Consider the following 22,317-nt stretch of genomic DNA (forward strand, 5'->3'; position numbering starts at 1 on the left):
TCAAAGAGAGAGTCTTGGCTTCTATACAGATTCCTACAACAATTAATTTGATTGTGGGATTTGTGGAATATTTAAAGACGAACCACTTTATTCATAGTTAATGAATACTGCAGTGATTTATGCCTGTAACAATTATTCTGCACTACGTTGCTTGATAATAGGACAAAAACTCACATCTTAAATTGACTGTAGATTTAATAACAAAGACTGAATAAGACGCACATATTAATGCTGAAAATTAAAATTCTGTTCAGCAGCATCAGAATTCTAATGATTCAATTTCGAGTTACAAAATTTGTACATTTATATATAAAATATTTTTTACCATTATTATTAAAAATACATCACTTGTTTTGTTTTATTAAAAAGTTGGTAATAAAATAAAAAAATTGAAGTATATTTTCAGTCCTTTAAATTTTATACAATCTTTCATTTTAGTCATTTAATTTTATAAAGTATATTTTTAATCTTTTAATTATAATACTGTTAGTTTTATTATAAAAAAATTATATTAAACTTTTAAATATTGATAAAATATTCTCAAACGTTTATATGTATCTAGTTTAATTTTTTAAAAATAATAATTATTGGCACAAAAAGTAATTATTTAAAACTAACAATATTAGGGTTAGAAGGTTGAAAATATATATTCTAAAATGAATAACTTAAATTAAAATTTCATACAAATATAGAAAACTAAAAGTATACTTTAGTTAAATAAAAAAAAATAGCATCCCAATGACTTAAAAGATTAAAATAAGATATGGGTTAAAGATAAGAAAATTCTAACATGATATATAAAATAATAATGTCAATGTCAATTATTTTGTTTCTTGTTACAAAATATTCCCTCAATCTCTATATATAAGATATTTTTAATCAAATCACGTAAATCAATAAAAGTTGATCATCTAATTAAAAGTATAAAAATATTTTAATTTTGCTCCTAATTATTATAAATAAAAAATTAAATTTATTTTTTAAAGTAAATTAAGAAGAGTATTTATCTTTAATGAAAGTGCTTATCTTTTTTTTAATTTAATAAGGATATAATGGTTTATTCATTAAAAAATGCTAACAATCCTTTATATTTATAGATAAAAAAAGATTCTAAAAAATTTTTTATATATAAAAACAGAGGGACTATATCAAGTTCCACAATTCAAGTGGTTTTTGTAGCATTAAAAAAATAAAGCATTGAAGAATGAGATTGATATATGGATATAGATAGATGAGCATGCATTGATTCTAATAAAAAAAGGTTACGATCCCTTACATTTGTTTGGTTAAAGGAGAAGAGAAGGAGGGAGATTGGGGTTGTTTGAAACTTTTTTATTTTAATATTCTAAAAACTGGAGTTTTATAGAACATATTTTAAAAATAAAAAAATAATAAAAAATATGTTTTTCTCATTTTTCTTTATTATTTGAACAATAATTACATAACATCTAAAATTTATTTTTAATTTTTTATTATCCAAATTAATATTTTACTTTTTTTGTTCTCAACACTATTTAAAAGCCCATTACCAAATAAATATTTTTGTTTTCTTGTTTTGGAGAATAAAAAATTATTTTTAAAACAGGTTTTCACACAGACCCTTCTTCTCTTTATTTAGATGGAGCAAAGGGAGGATAGGAAAAATGTTTCTAAACTCTCCCTTCCAAATTAGGGGGAATTGGGAGGGATTTCTTTCATCCCTTCCCCTCTAGCTAGATATAATGATAAGTATAAGATCTTGAATTTAGGTTTAAATTTATGTGAATGTGAAAAACAATTTTGAAAAAGTTATTCTCAATTAAATTCAAAAATATTGAATTTGACTCAATCAGCTAATTTTATTAAAATAATACATGAGTATGGATGAGGCCATTTTGTTAGGAAAGATTACACTTAGGTCACACGAAAGATGATTTATTACTGAAAGGTTATATGAAATTTACAAAACACTTTCAAATTTTAAATCTTGTGACAAATTATAAATATTTATTGTCCAATTGTGAATACCCATTACCAAGTTATAAATACACATTATTTAAGATTTGTGGGTATTTTATAAATTTTATGGGACTTCTCATGTTAAATCCTCTTTTATGAGACATAATTGTAATATTTTCCAGTTTGTTGTGTGTGTGTGATAGAGCAGCATCGAGTAATTTGGCTTGGGGGGAAATCATGGCTACTGCAAATGGAAATTAACCAAAGGATCCAGCATCATTATAATTTGGAGATACCAATGATTCCCCATTAACACACAATCTTTTTAGTCAGATCTCATGCAATTCCCATGACAGTTTCACCCACCTTTTTTTTTTTACTATAGGGATGTTTATTTATTTATTCATTTTCTTATTTTAACAAACGATACCGTTATTTATTCTTAATATTGAATCTCATGAAAATTACCCAAATCCTTCCTTCACACCTCTCACGCCAAATGCTTATTTTTGAATACTATTTTATATATACTTGTCCCTCACAAAACAATAAAAATCAAACATATTAAAGACATTGAGTTTCAAAAATAACAATAGATTTTCTGAGTCCTCTTGCCTCAATTCACTTAAACGTAAAGATACAAAAGGGTTGGAATAAAAAGTATTTTTGATTAATGAGAATATAAAGTTGTATTGATTACAACTTGAAAGTTGGAAGCAAATCTAAACCTAAATTGAGAATATAAGGTAAATAACTTGAAAAATAAAATGAGATTTAGTGAATGGTATATCTAGTGATGACAATGACAACGACAATGATCCCTTGATGGTTCATTTGAATTTCTTTTTTAAGTGTTTGTTTGAGACCATTATGCCTGAAAGATCCAAAGTCCATGTGTAAAATATTCATGATCACTTAACACAGCCTTATGAGATTCATGGCACATCAAATAACACTCTCATACTCATTTAATGGCCTTTTCTATCCAATCACTCCAAGTTTTAAAAGTTACATTGAGTATGTGCATGGCACGCTTTCTTCTGATAATGAAACAAGCTTTTATTATTTGGGTTTGTAGTTTCAATTTTTTTTTCCTCCTGATTTGCGATTTTGGACTGTTGCTTCATTTATGGTACAAACAATATTCAAATGAATCTAATGCGTCCCCTCCAAACTCAAAGTGTGTGTGTGTGTTTTAAATATTTTCATATTATGCTAGGAGATAGTCCACACTCCGTGTCACAGGTGGGACACTGGGCAGCTCATGCACCACTCTCAATCATATGAATGCAAATATATGAATGATCAGTAGTCCAAGCATCTAACAGAAAAGACGTAGTATCCCTCTCTGGCTCTTCAATATCTATCTCTTCTGTTAAGTTATTCAAATCAGTTCTCACAGTCATCGCTTGATTTCAGCTCGTTAGGATCCACATTCACCCCTAATAAACTTCTAGGTTTAATATATGCCAACGTTTTATATAGAGTTTGGAGTGGAGTGGAGTGAGCTGGATCTATTTGTCATTTTTGGATAACATTATTTTTTCCTCATAAATCTTAAATAATGTACATAATCATCAGTATATGGACATTGTGGTGACGCAGACTATAACTGATAATAGAATCAATTTTTCTTAAAGAAAAGTACGACTTTTTATCTCTAAATTTGTTCTCGGCTATCGAGTATTAATTCAGTTTTTATATTTTTATTGGCTTGATATAACTCAAGTCTTATAATTTATTAATTTAAAAAGCCACAAGAACTAAGTGGTATTGAGAAATATTGAAGAATAAAAATTATATTATTATATTATTTTAACTTAGCCATTCAAGTATAACAATAAGAAAAAAGTTACATCACTTGCCCATGATCGGATAAAAATAAAAAGAAAAAATTACTTTAAGGTCCTAATATCTTGGGAGAATGACATAATTATTTTAAGTTCAGTTGTTAATGAATTTAAAATTAATTAATTATGTTGAGTGAGATTTATATAATCCTTTAAATAAAAAAGAACGTAGCTTTCCCGGAGAAAAAATCTGGACAAATAAATAAAAAACAGATAAAAAAGATTATAGATGTCAGCACAAGTGGAGTTGGTGAAAGAATTGTTACAATTACAATCATCCATTATCATTATTTCCGTACATTTATAATAAAAGTATTTTTACATGCAGTTGAAAAATTATGAATATTATTTATTTAAAAATAAACTATGAATATTTTAGTTTAGTAATTTTTTAGATTTTCGTTTAAGTAAAAAAAAAAAAAAGACCTTTGAACAGGTATTACCAACTTTTTTGTGATATTGCATCGAGCCATCAACTATGCATGCGTGAACCTGAAATGTGACCGTTTTGCCGTTGTTATTATTATTATTATTCAAGTACACAATATTGTTTTTTATTTTTAAAAGCTCACAAATATTTATTTTATTACCAAGTTTTGAAAATATCATTAAAAATAAATTATACAGATTTTCTTTGAGTTTTGAACAAAAATGCTACTCCTCTAATCTTATTTATAGGGTAGAGAGAGAAGATTAATTTTAGTCTTATTTATAGGATACTCCATTATTTTTTATATTCATCTTTACTTTTATATCCTTATTAAATACTAGAAAAAATTATTTAAAATAATTATTTTTGTATTTATTAGAGATAGAGGGAGAAACTTATTAAATTTTAAAATAGAATTAATAAAGCTTAAGATTTTTATCGGTTTCAATTAAATATATTAAAAATAACTTATATATAGGATCAAAAAGAGTATGAGCTTATTTAGATTTCAGTTGGGTATAATTAATTATAAAATAATTAATTTTAATTATAATTAATTATATTATAATTTAATTTATTTGAATATTATTTATTTTAAATTAATTTTAATAGAATTGAAGATTTTTGAATAATTGAGTTAGAATCAATTTTAGCTGTGCAAATTATCATAATAGATATTGCTTTTTAAAATTAAAATTGTAAATTTTTATCTAATATTATTAAATTTGTTAAATTTTATTTAAGAAGTAAAATTTATTATTTAAATTATATATCTAATTAACTATAAAAGTTTAAATTATATTAACATTGTAAAAGTAGAATTTTTTGGCTAATAATCGATTACTTAAATCCCAGAAGCTCCTTCTGCGAGATTATATTAAACATCAATTTTTTGGCTAATAATTGATTACTTAAAAATATTGTTGCCCGGATAACTTCCACTAAAAAATTGATTTTGACTTCAAAAATTTATTTTACGTTTTATCCAAAGAGGTAGCATGTATATATTTTATAGAATTAGGGAAATTTTGAATAATTTCATTTTTTATATTTGTTGGATGAAATAATTAATGTAATTTTAATATATTCTTGAAATAAATTTTAAAATAAAAATAGACATAATTAAATTTTTATTAACGTAAAAAAGTTTATAATTTTAGCTTAATGTCTAATTTTGATACGAAGTGGCGTAATACTGTAATGTTTGCAGACGGACAGGTAGATTTATGTCAAAAAAGCGAGTAGATTTGGAGGGCATGTTTACAAAAGCGCTGGTCTCTTTCCTCCGAACCACTCTACCCAAAAAAAAAAAAGAGAGAGAGAGAGAGAGAGAGAGAGATCAGAGACTTCTCTGACTCTCACTCTCTTCGTCATCCATTAACAGTCTCCATCTTTCAAACTCCGATTCTCCTCTCCCTCCTAATCACAACTTAAATCATCTCTTCGCCTCTCTTAACACGCACACGCACACGCTCTCTCTCCCCTCTTTCTCTCTCTGAGCTCCCTCTCTCACCCACCTTGCTCATCATACTCATTACTCAGTCACTTCACTTCTTTCTCCCACAAATCTCAATTTTGGAATTTCCCGTTTTTGAATGAATTTCGGTTCTTCCTATGGATCCTCCTCTCATCAACGAGTCTACATTCTCCTCCGCTAACCCTTCTGCCTATAGTCTCGCAGAGATTTGGCCTTTCCCTGGGGACCACCCGGCCGGACCCGGATTGGGTCTCCGGATGCCCCATTTAGGTCACAATTTCGGCTCCATTCCCGATAATTCCCTCCATCGAGATGCCTCCGCAGAGGAGTCCACCGTCACCGAGCAGAGCGGCGGCGGCGCCGCTGCCGCCAGTGGAAATCATAGGAAGAGGAAAGATGCCACCTCTGAGGACGAGTCCTCAAAGATGGTTTCCATGACTAGTGCCAGTGATTTGGTTGGTCTTCATTTTTAACTTAATTTTGATTTGCTGATTTAATTCTCTGCTCACTTCCTCAAACAACGAATGCAAAAGGGGTGAACATAAATTTTGATATCTCAGGCTGTGAATTCTTGCGGCATTTTTTTCTTTTGGGTCACGGTTAATGAAATGATGAGCGTTTGTGTGATAACTCATTCTTTAGCCTTTGATCTAGCATGATGAAAAGATGAAAAGATGTAGAGGTTGTGTGGCACCGGAATTGTCGGAATTCCTTAAATTATTATCCTACTTTCCAACCATGAGGTATTCCGAGATGAATGGCTTTCGTAAGGGGTTCCCACTGCGAGGATTAAGAAATTTTTTTCAATTAAATTCTGCACCTTTTCCGTGTCATCGGTCAAAGATTAAGTCCAAGTCTAGGACCATAGGGATAGGATGGCATCTGCAGTTTGCCTTTCCCTCTGAACAGTGTTTTTATTTTGTTTCGGTTTCTTCTTCTGGAATTATTTAATCTTATAGCTTTTTTTGGAAAAAAATTATTGAACTGAACTACAGTGTTTCCTTGATAAGGATGGGTGAATGAAGTTATATGAAGTGAATGGTATTAAGCCGTTATATACTTTGGAGTGAACTTTGAATCTCGCTGGTCTTTCCTGATATCAAACTCTTTTTACTTGCTCAACTCATTTTTTGAATCTGATTTGTGATGATGTTTCCTTATATCGGTGCAGAATGATTCTGGCAATAAACGGATAAAATTAGGAGCATCCAAGGATGAAAATGGTGGTCTGAAGGCTGAAGCAGAAGCAAGTTCAGTAGGTGGTAGCAAGTCAGCTGAACCAAGCATTAAACCTCCTGAGCCACCTAAGCCGGACTATATACATGTAAGAGCGAGAAGAGGCCAAGCAACTGATAGCCATAGTCTTGCAGAAAGAGTAATTCACTGTTCTCTTATATCTTCCATCTTCACCAAGCTTTAAATGCTTATAGAGACCTAGAAGTGTTTTTAGTTGGTTCCTGTCACTTGAAAGTTGAAACATCTATTTTGGCAGGCAAGAAGGGAAAAGATCAGCGAGAGGATGAAGATTCTTCAAGATTTGGTCCCTGGATGTAACAAGGCAAGGATAATTATTTGTGGAATCTGTGCTGGATTATTGCTTTCAATTATTGTTTCCGTATCATTTCTGTAACTAAATGATAATAAATATCAGTTGTCTTATCCCTTCATAGCTTGTCTCTCTTATTGAATGTATTTGGTTGAATTTTCTTTTTCTGCAGGTAATTGGTAAAGCACTTGTCCTGGATGAGATAATCAATTATATTCAATCGCTGCAGCGGCAGGTTGAGGTGAATATTTTCACCTTTTTATCTCTATTGCTATTGCCACTTACTAAATTATTGGGAAAATATCAATAAAGACCTCTTTCCAGACTTATTTTGAATCAAAGCTCCTAAATTTTCTGAAATATCAATGCAGTCCAAGGGTCCTGACTTGATATTAAACTTTTAGAGAAATGACAAAATTGCCCCTCATTTAAATTAATATCAGAACTGCCTTACTTCACTTGTTCATTACCTTATGTCACTTGTTCATTTACTTACGGAATATTATTCATTGTCTTACTTCACTTGTTCATTTATTTGGAATGAAATCAAGTGAAAGTTTGATAATAAATAAGTAAAATAGAGTAATGAACAATATTCTGTAAGTAAATAAACAATATTTTGTAAGTAAATGAATAAACAAGTCGTCTTAAGATGATTTAAACACTTGAAATAAAATCAAGTGATAGTAAGGCAATAAACTAGTGAAGTAGGGCAATGAACAACATATAATATGGGAATCAAAAAGTTGTCTTAAGATGGTTTAAACACTTAGAATAAAATCAAGTGAAGTAGGACAATTAACAATATTCCATAAGTAAATGAACAGGTGAAGTAGGGCAGTTCTGATATTAATTTAAATGAGGAGCAATATTATCATTTCTTTCAGAAATTTAATATTAAATCAGGGCCCTTGGACTGCAGTGATATTTCATAAATTTAAGGGCTTTGATTCAAAATAAATCTGTTTAAGGGGTCTTTATTGATATTTTCCCCTAATTATTTTTGCCCTTCACATCTTAATCTTACCTGTGATGCACAAATATTGTAGTTCCTTTCGATGAAGCTTGAAGCAGTTAATTCGAGAATGAACATGAACCCCACTATTGAAGGGTTCCCTTCAAAAGATGTAAGTCGCTGACTTTAACTGATGATGAGCACATTTTCTTACATGAAAGCCATTTCCAATAACGCATATCGTCTTTTAAGTTTAACACTGTACTTTTACATCCCTCTTTATAAATTGCCCTTTTCATTGTTCAGTGCTTTGATTTTCATGAGTTGTTTGTGTTGCATAATTTGTGAAAGTATACTCTTCTCATCAGTTATATTAAGATTGGTTTGTGTGCTCAAATTTACCTTTAAGATTCTCGTACAGATGTTACCCATTTATGATGAGCCTTTGGCATGTGTTAATTCACAATTAACTTTCATTTCAGTGTATATTTTACTTCTCTTTCATTTAACAATATAATTTTCATTCACAATCTAACTTACGCATGACGCTGAACCAACTGTTCCAATTCAAAGCAAATGCTAACTTTCCTTTCATTAACAAGAGAGTAGACGTTATTACTGAAAATGAAAAAATAATTTGCTTGAGTATTTCTTGGAGACTCACTGCTTCTGGCCTCAATTTGACTTATCGAAAATTTCCACGTGCTCAAAATTCTTTATTGTAGTCCTAACGCAACTTGCTTTTTTTTTCCTGTAAACTGACTTTTTATGAATCATGAATCAAAATAACTTAAAAGTTGATGCCAATTACCCAACACGATCTTCCACTATTTCAAAATAATTGTGGTTTTATATTCTCTTTGGTCTCAATAATGTTACACAGAGGTTTATCATTTTCCTATTTCTTAGTTTTTAACAAGTTGATCTGTTGTTCCAGCTTGGTGCTCAGGCATTTGATGTTGCTGGAATGATATTTGGATCACAATCAGGCAGGACGTATGCTCAGGGAACACAACTCGGATGGCTGCATATGCAGATAGGTGGTGGTTTCGAGAGAGCAACATAGTTCAAGGAGATTGGTTGCTTAGCATATGTTCATTTAACAACCTAGTCAATTGGTATAGAATGTATTTGGTCAGTGTGTCTCTTGTTATTATATGGTATCATTAGTAGGAAGTGTTTGTAATCTCCATGTGCGTCATCTGACACAGCATATTGTGCTTCACCATGCTTGCCACCAGAAACAATCTTCGTGTGGTTTTCGTTTTAAAACTATGCTGCTATAGTGTTCCTTTCACTTGATTTGTTTTCTTTGTGGCACAAATCGTATTTATCATCAGCTTTTGTATGTGTCTATCCAGTGGAAACTAATATGAGCATTACAAGTTAGTGAATTATTGTAACTAACTGACTGTGAGAAAGCTAAAGCTAACTTTGTCCCCAAAAACCGTCTCTTGTCAAGGTTACAATGGCCGCTTCATTCAATGCTAATATTGAAATACTAAATTGCCATTTTTTTTAAAAAAATAAGTTAATAAAGAGCAAAAAAGTAAAAATATTCAAAAACGTTTTTTTTTTAAATACTTAATATTATAAATTTTTTTAGAGCAATATTGCCTCGGTTTCTAACACTGGACCAATTTTATCTTGTCATTAATTATGTTGATCATTGAATTATTTTGTCTAACCAATTAATGCACACGTGGCATGCTGAGTTAGATAGTTAATTAATAAAAAAATTAAAAAAAATATTTTTGAAGTTGGAGAGAGAATCAGGGGAGCCACCAGCCCACCACCACCCAACAAATTCCAAAACCACCATTCACCACCTTCATGTGACTGTCGTCAGAAAATTTAGGTTGAAGGACATATACCAGCCTAGAAACCTTACTCGTTTTTGCAAATCTTGCTCATCTCATTTAAATCAAAAGAAGATTTGGTTTTCTGTACCAACCTAGAAATCAAAAGCAAAAAGGTTAAGGATTAATTTTGTCCCTAAAACATACACAAAAGGTTACAAAATGATCTTAAATTTAATTATAGATCATTTATATCCCTTAACTTAAATATTTTTTGTTTCATTACCTTACCGTTTAATAGTTCATTTTTTTCCGTTAGTGGGTCCACATTCAATTTTTTTAATATTTTTTATTATAAAATATTATTTAGTGGGTCACACTATTTTATACTTTTTAATAATATAAAAAACTCGATCTCTCTCTTCCCTCTCTCCCCTTCTCCCTTCCTCTCCTTGTCCTTCATTGCCCCTGTACAAAGTCTTTAAGCTTGTTGTTGGAAGCTCAATTGAAGATAGCAAGAGGCTTAACAAGAGGAATAGCTTTCATTCAAGATAAGAAATAAGTTCATGGCAACATTAAACCCTCCAATATCTTCTTCAACTCAGACATGGAACTTGTCGTCAACAACTTCAACCTTGGTCATGTCCTCTGCAACTTCAGCAGCTAAAACCTTAGAGCTAATAGTTCGTCTGCTCTCATCAAATAGCCAACTAAACCCAACAACCTTGCTCCTTTCCTTCTCTCCCTCCTCCCCTACTCTTTCTATCACCCTTCCTCTCCTTCTTTGATTTCTCGACCCCTTCCTTTCTTCCTTTATTTTTGCCAGCTTCACTGTTGAATACACATCATGTTTGCCTTCTGCTTTCTTGACTCCTTCTCTCCTTCATGCACCTTGATAGGTATTTCAATATTCTTTCGTCACTATCGATGACCACCTTAACATCCCTCTCTGGCCCCCATAAAACAGAGCCTTCATCTTCTGCTTTCTCTCATCTTTCTCACATATACATGCCTCCTTGAGAACCTATTTTTTGAGGCAAAACCAACACTGAGAACCTACGAGACCATTGATGGTGGTGAAGAGAGAGTAGTTGCTATTGATGCGACGTTGAGCAAAAACTAAAATGGATTATTCTCAAAGAGATTTCTTCTCAAAGCAAGATGGAGGAGAGAGAGCAAAAACTGAAATGATTGTTGGCAACGTTTTCATCTTCAACCTCTTTAGAGCTTCTTTCGCATGGTAGCCATGCCAAAGGAGAGTGGGGTGAAAAAGAGGAGAGTGGGAGATGGAAAAGAAGGGGCAAGAGCAGGGTGTAAGAGAAAGTAGATGAATGGAGTATAGAGAGAGAGTTTTTTATATTATAAAATATATTAAAAATGTGAGACCTACTACATAATATTTTATAATAAAAATTTTAAAAAAAATTTGAATGTGGAGCCCACTAATAAAAAAAGGCACACGATAAGATAACGAAACAAAAAATATTTAAATCGAAAATATAAATCACTGATAATTAAATTTAAAATTACTTCTAACTTCTTGAATTTAAAGTTATTTGTCACTTTCATGTATATTTTAGAGACTCAAAGCAAAAATACAAGGCCCTAAATAAAAATCAAGTAAATATAGATCCATCATCAATCCAAATGAATGAATAAACAGAAGTCTTATTGATGCATCATCAAAATCAATGGCTTGGTGGTGAGCATTAGTTACCACAAAGGGAAGCTCGGGTTTTTAAGGAGGATATAAGAAGTTGAGTGATCTAGTCTGAGCAGAGCGTTAGGGAAGCCAGAACATGGGAGCAAAGCTCCATCTGTGCATAGCGCGCTCGCTCAATCTGCAACATGGCATGGATCGTTCCCAGTCTCTTCTAAAGCTCCATCTGTGCGTAGTGCGCTCACTCAATCTCGCTGAATCTTAATCTTCTAAAGCCCTACTCTTCTTGTCCGGCCTCGAAGACCCTCGCCCTCTCTTCTCTGTCATTCTAATGATAGCTAAGAAGTCAAAAACCAGAGAAAGAGAGGTCAAGGTCCGAAAGTGGGGATTACTTCAACCATATGAAGAGCAAGTGAGCAACATTGATCCTAGCTGTACAACCCTAACAGTACAATTGCAACCTTAACCGCCCCAGCCCCACAACGGAAATTACAAACATAATGGAAACGAAAAAGGAAAACAACCTGAGAATCTAATTGTACAATTAGCAATACAATTCCATAGGTCAAAAATTAAAGGAACCATCACAAGGAATCAGCAAAACAAGCACGATTTTCTCCACTTGTAGAACCAGGTTTTGGATCGAACACGAGCTCCGACGGACAGATCAAGCACTTCGAATAACCACCAATACTGAGATTGAAATTCCAAATGGCTTTTGGGAAAGCGGTCGTGCAGCAGCCAACGCCGGAGCAGGATCCGTTCATCATGAGTGTCAAGAAGGATCTCTGAACCACCCTTCACTTGTGCCGAAGGGATACGAGATGCTCACATTCTCGCACTTGCTGTTGCAACCTACTTTCTATTGGACTTGCTCATAACTTGAACCCTTGATGTTGTTCATTAATCTTTTGAGCGACTCTCGAATCTCGTTTTCTAGGAACCAATCTAGGTTAAAATTAGGAATTTGGCTGATGGATCGGATTTCATGGTTAGAAGATTTTGAGGGAGACGGAGAAGCGAGAGGTGGAGGAATTGCCACAGTGATGAATCTGCAAAGAAGCAGACGTCGAAGCTGTAGGCATTCAAATCCGTGCTGAGAAGAAGAAGAATGGCTCAGCATATGACACGTGTAAAGTTGGGTCAAAATGTCAGAGTTAACCGTCAACAGTTAGTCGAAGTTGATGACGGGTAACATTACACCGTTTTATGAAGGTTTTGAGTGACATTGCTCATAAAAAAATTTAACATTTTAGACATTTCTGAAAGAAAAGTTTTAGAATATTTTTCTCCTTTTGTCCGTTAATAAATTAGTTATCTTTCTCAGAATAAAGCATTAAGTTACTTCAACAATAATGAACAAACCAAAAAATAAACTGTAGTACTTAATTGTGGAGAATAAAAAAGTCTGTCAACAATTGACACGATTAGTAATAATTGTGTGTGCTCTGTGTGTGTGTGTGTGTGTATGCTTTGTGAACTTAACCTACAATTGTTGAAATTATTCATTTATCATATTACTCTGTCGAAGCTAAGCTAAACCTACCCACCCTTTAAGTCACTGCGTTAATCTAATCAAGTTTTAATCTTATAATATTTATTTATAGCTACACAACCATTCATTATTCCATCTGAATTAATTGATTACACTGTCGTTAATATATCAATTCATAAAGCGATAATGATTAACATAATCTAATTGACAATCTTCTGCTGAGCATAAAGCAGATGTATATGGATTTAGGTGTGCCCTGCTTCTTTCCTTCTTTTGTCATGTTTTTTACGTATTTTTAAATCATTAAATGTTTCTTTGTGATTAAACCGAATGTGAGAGGTTAAAGTTTTTGAGGAAAAAGATCACACTATAAGCTTATTAAATCTTCAGATCCAGCCTGATGTATTTTATCATTTTTTACAGATGAGGTAAGTACGAACTAATGCCAGAAAGGAAGTTTCAAAACACTCCATATAAAACAATCAGATCAAATCCTGGACAAAGGGTGTTCAAATGAACCTATTGAACAGTACAAACCTAGTAAAGGGATATTCAAGACATCATATTAGCTTTGAATTCCCATGTAGTTGATCTCTATTTTACAACCATTACAGAGACATCCGTGAGAGATAGAATATAAGTTGCTATCACCATCTATTAATCTGATACTTGAGCAGTTCATGGCAAAGCAAATAGTGCCCGAACACCTCACAATTACCATTACCATCATTCCAATTCCAAGTATAAATATAATATCGTTGTTTTGTTACAGCAGAGTCAAGACACTTCTACTAGTGAAACTCCGCTTCCTATTCCTGCCACATCAAAACAACAGTGAGAAATTATAATATCTACCAAAAATATTAGAATCTTACGTATACATAAAAGCAAGATGTTGACTTGTTATTTTACCTGTCTCGTTGTCTGCATTATTAATTTTCTGATTCCCATGTTCTGCCAAGTGAGCTTTAGTAACCTGAGCTGGGACTGCTTGATGACCATTGAGGTCTTTTTCTTTCTTATCCTCCCAATCATCGAGCTTGGGAGGAGAGATGTTACTGCTGTGAAATAGATAAGCTTGTGAATTGAACTGTTGGTAATCCTCAGCATTCAAGCTTTTGTGTTCCCGAAATTCATCTTCCATTAAGCTTCCATATTTTTCTCTGTAAACAGCCAACTCATTCTCTAATCCCACTACTTCTTCCTCTCTTTTGAGTAGCATCTCATTAGTCGCACGCAGGGACTCTTCATCATACTCTACTTCCTCCTCCATCATTCTCTGATACTGTAAAGCCTCCATCTTTATCGCCGCTTTCTCTGACTGTAAACGTGTGATCATGGCCATTGCATTGTTAGCAGCAACAGCCGAAGCATTTCTTTCTTCATCCAGTTCCATATACAAAGCCATGAGTGGCTTTCTATCCAGACGAACTTGTCTGTTCGAAAGGTTTAAGGTGGCTTCCTCTCCTTCGTTAGATTCTGGGTTTGATCCTGTTTTCTCCACTGTCGATTGCCTGTCGATCCTGTAATAATATCTGGGACTGTTGGTGGCAAAATCTACATGTGGAGATCCAAGAAATTCATTACCCGTTGGCAATGTTGAGGTTTTGATCTCGTCCTTCAAATTATCAGCTTCTGTCAATAAAGGTACGGAAGCAGCTTTGGTATCATCCTTCACTGTAAAAGAAAATTGAGACGCTGTCAGCGACATTTCTTGGCATGATTAAACTGCAGACACGTAAAAATTACAAATTTACTTTTTATATTATCGTGCTCACAAAGCTCTGAATTAACTCGAGGTGAAGGAGCTGGAGCTAGATCTTGTGAAAGTTTGACTGCATTTTTGGCTTTGGAATGAAATAACTTGACCTTCAATGGCTGTCCACAGCAGGAACATTTCTGGGTATTGCTTGTCTCTTCACACACATCCTCATTAGTCAGACTCAATTGAATTTCTATGTCATCCCCCACGAAGCATTCCAGATCCTTTTGCAGAACCCCAACGAGAGACTTGTAGGTATCACAATCTGATTCCCTCTGCGTTGCAAAAGAAAGAAGACACGCCTCGCACATGTTCCTTATGTCAGAGAGTTTCTTGTGCTTGTGACAGTACGCGATAGACGATATACCCTTCTTGTGAAACTCACATATGGATTCGTTGCAGTAACAGTCGGACTTTTATGAACCATTACGTGATCACTGTTGCTGGAACAGAGCAGGCATGGGATTTTCAAATGGAAGAAGATGGCGAACTCATTGGCTGCGAAAGCGAGAAACTCGTTAAGGAAAAGTATGCCTATCAGCATCCATTCAAGGACTGTGTATATCAGTAAGTGTGGGAATTTTCCAAGTTCTTCCTCAACACAGCGAATCAATGATCGAGTGCCCATGCCCATGGTGGTTTTCTCTTTAGGTTGCTAATGAAGATGAGTGGTGAAGATTGCGGAAGAACCAGAAAATAGAGGAGGATATCAATGGTAGCGAGAAAGAAAAAGATCATGACCCAGCAAGGATTAACCCTAAAGAGATCACGACCTTTTTCTCTGTTCTATCCTTCTAGGTTTCTCTCGTTGAACGTTTCTGCAAGGAAGGAAGAGAGAAGTGAAGAAGGTGGATATGTTAAGAAGCGAGGCTTCAAAAGTTTGGATGGTAGAACTCGTTTGGCCATATATAGTAACAGAGGCTGGAAAAAAACAAACAAAGGGGGTATTACGCAAACAATTACCTGAATTAACGGTCGATCATGCAATGCACTCTTAGCAGTTTCCTGTAATTAACTCTGAAAATAAGAATATCCTTTCCATATCTCTCACAAATTGTTAAACAAGAGCAACGGCAGTACACACATATGGCCATGTCTTGTCAAGGAAAGATACATATTTAATATTCATATAAGAAGACGTAGTTTTTTTTTTTAAATTATTGATATTGCCTAAAAAAAATTTAATTTATTCTTAGTAAATATATTATTTTTAAAAATGTTTTTCCTTTTACGTGAAATATATATTTTTTAGTTTTTTAAAATATCGCCACAACCTATAGTTATAAGATTAATTTTTTAAAAAATTTGGATGCCATTTAAATGGTTATTATTATGTGAAATATTTTACTCAACTAAAAAAATTATAAAAAGGTTAAAAGTAAAAATAATTAATAATAATTTTTTTTTTACAAAATGACAACAAGATAATTTTTTACATAATACCGGTATCCTTTGGTGGGAGCTTAAAGTTTACCTATATATTATTAATTATTGAAAATGATGATCATGGTTGATGCAAAGATCGTGATTATCACGGACACGAATAGCGCGTCATGCTATGAGAGCCAGCCCAGGGGAGTTCCACTCTGATTGGTTCTCGAAATCCTTCTGTACTTGTGCCAATTGTCACCTTTGTCATCGTCGTCCCGCGTTTGTCTCAGTCCGTCTGCATCTTCTCTTCCGTTTGTGATTACGGCCCCAAGAAACTAACCAGTAACCGAAAATGGTGTCCACGTCGCAGAAGAAAAACCTTCACTCCCTCCTTGCTGCAAACCTTGGCAAGCTCACCATACCTTCCTCCTCCTCCTCCTCCTCCACCACCACGCACCATGATTTTGACTTTCTGCCTTTCTCTTCTCACGATCCCAATCCATCCCCGTCCACTGCCATTCCTGGGAGCCCACAAGTTATCCAGAGTAGGTCCCACTCCTTTGTGGGACCTTCCCCACTGTTCGCTCAGTCCTCCAATTCCCTGGCGTTTCTTGATGAACTCGATTCCCAGAGCGATGACGAGGCTGAAATTGATGCCCTGAGTGGGTTAGGAAGTGATTGTGCGGTTGGCGAAAAGCAAGTGGGTGTGCGTGATTCTGGAGAGGAATTGGCCTGCAAAATTGGACCTGGGGATTTTCAAATTTTGAGAGTTGTGGGGCAGGGCGCGTTCGGGAAGGTCTTTCAGGTAAGGAAAAAGAGTGACCGTGTGGATGGAGAGGGGGATGGTGGTGGTGGTAATGGTGATAGCATTTTTGCAATGAAGGTGATGCGGAAGGAGACGATCATAAAGAAGAATCACGTCGATTATATGAAAGCCGAGAGAGATATTCTCACTAAAGTGGTTCATCCTTTTATCGTTCAGCTCCGGTACTCTTTTCAGGTGCTTTTTCTCTACCTTGATTCATGTTGAACCTATCGAAGCCATTCGTTTGGCTTGATTCTTCAATTTTGAATTCTTATTGGGAGGGATTACTTATGGAAAACTCTCTCTCTCTCTCTCTCTCTCTCATTATAGACTAGCATTCCAAACTTTCATGTTAGCCCACTAAAGTATCGCCGATGATTCGCAAGTTCAATTGTAATTTTCGTATGCAAGCACCAAGGAGTAGTTATCCTTGTAGAATCTAATTGACCTTTTAATCCCTCAAGCTCTGGCATCGTTGCTCTCAGTTTAGAATTTAGATGTTGCTATCTGCATCTTCTCCTAAATATGGTGATTTAGTGTTGATATGAGAAGATGGTGCACTCCTAGCAACATTCAGTTTATTGACAGAAAGTCACGTGTGTCTCATTAGGTGATCTAAGAAACAGTCAGCACCTATTAAATCTGTTCTAGTGACTTCTAGACGTTAGCAACATGAATGTAGTAAAATAATATCTAGTTCTAAAACAATTTTACTCAGTTAAAGTTATTTTCTAGTTCTGTCTAACTCTTTAGATATGTAGAATACTCTGGCACTATAATTGTTTTGTGAACATTTTTTTCGTTTTTAATTTCCCCTTTCTTTCTAGCTTAATCATTTCAATGACAAGTAACTTGCTTTTTTGTTTTATTTAAATGTTTGTGCAGTCTAAATCTAAATTATATTTGATCTTGGACTTTATAAATGGAGGACATCTCTTCTTTCATCTGTATAGGCAGGGTATCTTCAGGTACCTCATGCACAATTCCCCTAAATACTGCAATTTACATATTCAACTTCTTAATTCTACCTTTGGTATGTCTTGAGTAGTGAGGATCAGGCAAGGCTTTACACTGCTGAGATAGTATCTGCTGTTTCCCATCTTCACAAGTGTGGGATCGTGCATCGGGATCTTAAACCTGAAAATATCCTTATGGACGCTGACGGGCATGTAATGGTGCTGCCCACCCGCTTAATTTTGCTTAAGGAAGATGCTTAAATCTTGTCACATGTCCTTGTTATCTTAAGTTTTTTATCTGATTCTTTATATTATTTCCTTTGCGAAATGACAAGTGATCAATCAAAATCATCAGTTTTGTTATGAGATTTTTTGAATGATGCAATTTTTTTCTTAAACTAATTTTCTTATTCAGGTAATGTTAACTGATTTTGGATTGGCAAAGGAAATTGATGAATCAGGGAGATCTAATTCTTTATGTGGGACCACAGAATACATGGCTCCAGAAATCTTACAGGCTAAAGGCCACAACAAGGAAGCAGATTGGTGGAGCACCGGTATACTGTTGTATGAAATGCTAACAGGGAAGGTAATTCTATCTCTTGTACCAATCATTTTCATTGAATAAGCTGTGTGTTTATATGAAGGCTCAACACTCAACTGGGATTTATGTGTGTAAATGATAGAAATATGCAGCTGGAGAGTCAGTGCATGCATAGGAGAGACTTATCTATGTAATTGTCAGACATTTAATTTTTATACTTTCCCATGATTTGGTTACTTAGTCCGTAAACGTGTTTGTGTCATTCAGATCTAAGGTCTTGTCAGTCTAATCATTTAAAACTAAAACTGGTATGTTGGTTTGTTTTCACCATTGATGACAAAATTGTCAATCCTGATAGCCTTTCTCATAATGAGGATCAATCTTTTTAATTTGATGTTTGGACTAATCTATCTGTCATGTTGTGCAATTGGGTCTCTTTTTTGTTAATTTATTTCTGATTAAGAAAACATAAGGTTGACCTATGCCTTTTGGGGCCATCTTGGGAGATTCCTTGGGAGTCTATACACATTAAGCCACACACTACTACGACATTGACAGCTGCGATCTGTTTCCAAGTCAATGGGCTATTGCTATGTAACAAAACGTCTCTATTCAGTTTTTTTCCCCCTGATTATTAACTTCTATTTTGCAGCCCCCATTTACACATGCTAACAGAAAGAAACTTCAAGAGAAAATTGTTAGAGAGAAAGTGAAACTTCCACCATTCCTGAGTGGTGAAGCCCACTCTTTGCTTAAAGGAGTAAGTATGCAACAGCATTCCATATCCTCCATTGTCTTTTTTCTAGCCTATAATAGAAGTTAGATATGTTTTTTCCCCTAAATATAGGGCAAGAGTTATATGTTTGTTATTTTTCTCTAATATGATTATGTTTAATTTCTATTTGGAAAATGAGGTGTGGAATTGACCTTTGAAGCCATTGTTTAATTACTTCTCAATGTGAAGAAACTGAAAATTGACCTTGAATCAAAGACCAATATACCATGTTGATAAGTGTATGTGTATTAATTTTATCATTCCTATTACCATTGTACCATCATAAATTCATAATTATAAAATGCTTGAATTTATATATAATAATAACCTCTGATAAGTCTACTATTTATGAGTCATGAATAGCATGATTCATTTCTCAGATTGTGTGTAACACATGAGACCTACACTAGTTGATACTGACTTTGTTCCAAAGTAACTAGTTAACTAATTTGTGCTCAAATAAATATCTTCTAGTCCAATTTCTTGGAACTCATACAAGGGTTTTCTAAAATACATGATTTAAAAACCTGTTGGGTATTAATGTACTTGGATTTCACTTCATTTTATTAAAAATATCTTGTTTTAAATGTGTAATATTAATAAAAAAAATACATTCTAGATATGTAAAGAACTATAAATTTCTTCATACTTCACAGTTGCTGCAAAAGGATCCATCAAAAAGGTTGGGCAATGGACCGAATGGAGACAACCAGATCAAAAGTCACAAGTGGTTTGGCTCAATCAATTGGAAGAAACTGGAGGCAAGAGAGCTGCAGACAAAATTCAAACCAGATGTGAGTGGGTTAGACTGTACAGCTAATTTTGATCAATGCTGGACCTCAATGTCTCCTGTTGATTCACCAGCACCCACACCCACAGCATCTGACTATTTCCAGGGCTATACTTACGTGGCACCGAACCCTTGGCTTTCATCTAGCTAGACTGAAGGAACATAAAGCAAATATCAATGAGTTTTTCAGATGGTTCAATCTTCAAAGAGTGTCCTGAAGCATGCAGGCGAGTCTCACTGAATAGTGAATAGTATTGTAAGCTAACTTGTAACTTCTGTAAGTGGCTAACTATTCTAAAAGGGAACACCATCCCCACCTCTGATACCTTTTTAAAAGGAGATGGCTCTTAGCAATAATGAATGTAGAAATAAATAGCCATTGATCAAACTCGTTAAAGTAAGTTTATCATATCTCAGTTTCGAGTCTGTACGATTTATTTTGCATTAATGGAAATATATATCATTTAGTCTGCATGGAGTCATTCTAAAAGGGTCATGAAATAAAATGAGCAGATTTGATTTCCTGTTCATCAAGTTTGTCTGTCCTGCACCTTCTTTCTTGTATACAGGTGAACTACAATTATCCTTAGCTAACTTGTTTTGAATAAAATTTTAAAAATTTTAAGGTGAGGGAGAGAGACAAGGAATTTGGACAGTAAGACAATATAAGGTTTTCATATAACTGTATGTTTAGCTTGCGGAGCTTTCTGCTTTGGAAAAAGAATTGAACGGTATGCGACCTTAACCGTCATTTACAGAATTTAAAATAGACAGACCTGAAAATCAAGAAACAAATTTTTATTTTGCCCTATTGAGTCTTGAAAAATATTGAGATATTTCTTGAATTTGATTCATTCAGACCATCAAAAGTAAGTAAACTGAAGTAGTTATTAATGAATACGAACAATGTTGACTACTTCATACCATCTCAAATATTTGTTTAAATCATTGAGGAACACATATCAGAGGATTTGCTGTCAGATCTCTGGTATTGGTGGCTGGGAAGGGCTCCAGATTTCTTCCTTTCTCACTCACTGCTTTTCAGATATGCTCAAGAAACTTCCTTGACAAAGCGAGGAAAGTAATTAACTAATACTTAAAGAGAATCATTGAGAAAGTGAGAGCGACAAAGAAGCACTCTGAAAATATCAAAATACAAAATGGAAACTAAGCCACTATCCCAGAATCTTGTTGCTTTACCTCATCCACTTGCGCACCTCTCTAACATGTGGTTTTGGTTTATAGATGGAAGCTTATGATGAAGTCCCATGTTAACACACAATCTTTGGTCATGTGACTGATGAACACAGTGATCTAATTTGTCACAACGATTCTCCAAACCGCACTTTCTCAAATGCTTGGTTTCTAGTGGAACCACTAACCATTCCTAAAAGATAAAAGTATATTTTTGCCTTTAAAATTTTTTTCGAAGAGTACCCAACACCTTAAATTATTTGATATAGCATTTTGACCCTTAAAATAATTAAAACATAACATTTGCTATCCTGACATTAAATAATGGACGTTGACAATTAATATAATGTGAAAGAAGGTAGTTTGATTATACAGCAGACATTTGTGAGAATTTAATATTAAGGTAGAAAATGTTATATTTTAATTAATTTAAAGGTAAAAATCCTACATCAAATAATTTGAAATTCTAGGTGCTCTTCAGATAACATTTTAGGGGCAAAAATGCACTTTTATTCTTTCCCAAATAACAGCTTGCATGCTACGAAAATCATTTGCTTGTCAATCAGAAACAAGTAAGATTATAAGATCCTACCGATTACTTGAAGGTTCTATTCTTTGTACACTACCTTCAGTTAGCACCTGTAGATTAGAACCTCTACGAAATCAGAAAGAACCATCTCTTATCAGATCCTTGTTTATAAATACGTGTTCCTTGACCTTTTTGGTCTCCTAACAATAATTTCGGTGCACTATGGAGCTACATACAACCAGGATAGGCATGGATGGCAGAGCCACGTCGACAACGAGTGAGAAGTCTGTGTGTGAGAAATCGATGAAGCTTGTAGCAAACATCATTAGGGTATCATCCTTTTCTATCGCACTAAAAACTGTTGGGACTACTTCCGGAAAGACTTGCAGGGGGCTTTCAAGCTCAGTGTCTGAATATGCTGATGTGATCCCTGAGAAGGAA

The 22,317-nt window shown here is 33.9% G+C and overlaps 3 protein-coding genes across 4 annotated transcripts; 2 read left to right on the top strand and 1 right to left on the bottom strand.

Annotated features, from left to right (window-relative positions):
- The first annotated feature begins 5,531 nt into the window (after positions 1 to 5,531).
- Positions 5,532 to 9,603, top strand: LOC129320252 (transcription factor bHLH79). The gene is made up of 6 exons (XM_054965595.1): positions 5,532 to 6,150; positions 6,867 to 7,070; positions 7,188 to 7,253; positions 7,414 to 7,482; positions 8,291 to 8,368; positions 9,134 to 9,603. Exons 1-6 carry the CDS (start codon positions 5,833 to 5,835, stop codon positions 9,260 to 9,262), a joined length of 864 nt encoding a protein of 287 aa, XP_054821570.1. The 5' UTR covers positions 5,532 to 5,832; the 3' UTR covers positions 9,263 to 9,603.
- Positions 9,604 to 13,590: 3,987 nt separating this feature from the next.
- On the bottom strand, positions 13,591 to 15,730 carry LOC129320247 (probable myosin-binding protein 5). The gene is given in 4 exon segments (XM_054965588.1): positions 13,591 to 13,965; positions 14,063 to 14,827; positions 14,929 to 15,318; positions 15,321 to 15,730. Coding segments are annotated over 4 exon segments (1,419 nt in total). The 5' UTR covers positions 15,547 to 15,730; the 3' UTR covers positions 13,591 to 13,927.
- Positions 15,731 to 16,472: 742 nt separating this feature from the next.
- Positions 16,473 to 20,683, top strand: LOC129320245 (serine/threonine-protein kinase AtPK2/AtPK19-like). Of its 2 annotated transcripts, none has more exons than XM_054965586.1 (6): positions 16,473 to 17,283; positions 17,974 to 18,056; positions 18,137 to 18,263; positions 18,460 to 18,633; positions 19,241 to 19,348; positions 20,020 to 20,683. In XM_054965586.1, the coding sequence occupies exons 1-6, from the start codon at positions 16,636 to 16,638 to the stop codon at positions 20,302 to 20,304; spliced, it is 1,425 nt and encodes a 474-aa protein (XP_054821561.1). In that variant the 5' UTR covers positions 16,473 to 16,635; the 3' UTR covers positions 20,305 to 20,683. The 2 variants fall into 2 exon arrangements, with proteins under 2 accessions (XP_054821561.1, XP_054821562.1); XM_054965587.1 differs by having other exon boundaries at positions 16,476 to 17,283; positions 18,137 to 18,257.
- Positions 20,684 to 22,317: the final 1,634 nt, after the last annotated feature.

This window comes from Prosopis cineraria, unplaced genomic scaffold (assembly GCF_029017545.1).
Source record: "Prosopis cineraria cultivar Desert tree isolate PC_DT_omini unplaced genomic scaffold, ASM2901754v1 PC9, whole genome shotgun sequence".
NCBI classification, from domain to species: Eukaryota; Viridiplantae; Streptophyta; class Magnoliopsida; order Fabales; family Fabaceae; genus Prosopis; species Prosopis cineraria.

Excerpts from the sequence above, each read along its gene's own strand:
- LOC129320252 (XM_054965595.1), top strand. The coding sequence starts at position 5,833 with ATGGATCCTCCTCTCATCAACGAGTCTACATTCTCCTCCGCTAACCCT. Across the intron at positions 7,071-7,187 it reads GCCATAGTCTTGCAGAAAGA|GCAAGAAGGGAAAAGATCAG; the intron begins GTAATTCACTGT and ends CTATTTTGGCAG. Across the intron at positions 8,369-9,133 it reads AAGGGTTCCCTTCAAAAGAT|CTTGGTGCTCAGGCATTTGA; the intron begins GTAAGTCGCTGA and ends CTGTTGTTCCAG.
- LOC129320245 (XM_054965586.1), top strand. The coding sequence starts at position 16,636 with ATGGTGTCCACGTCGCAGAAGAAAAACCTTCACTCCCTCCTTGCTGCA. Across the intron at positions 18,264-18,459 it reads ACGCTGACGGGCATGTAATG|GTAATGTTAACTGATTTTGG; the intron begins GTGCTGCCCACC and ends TTTCTTATTCAG. Across the intron at positions 18,634-19,240 it reads ATGAAATGCTAACAGGGAAG|CCCCCATTTACACATGCTAA; the intron begins GTAATTCTATCT and ends TCTATTTTGCAG.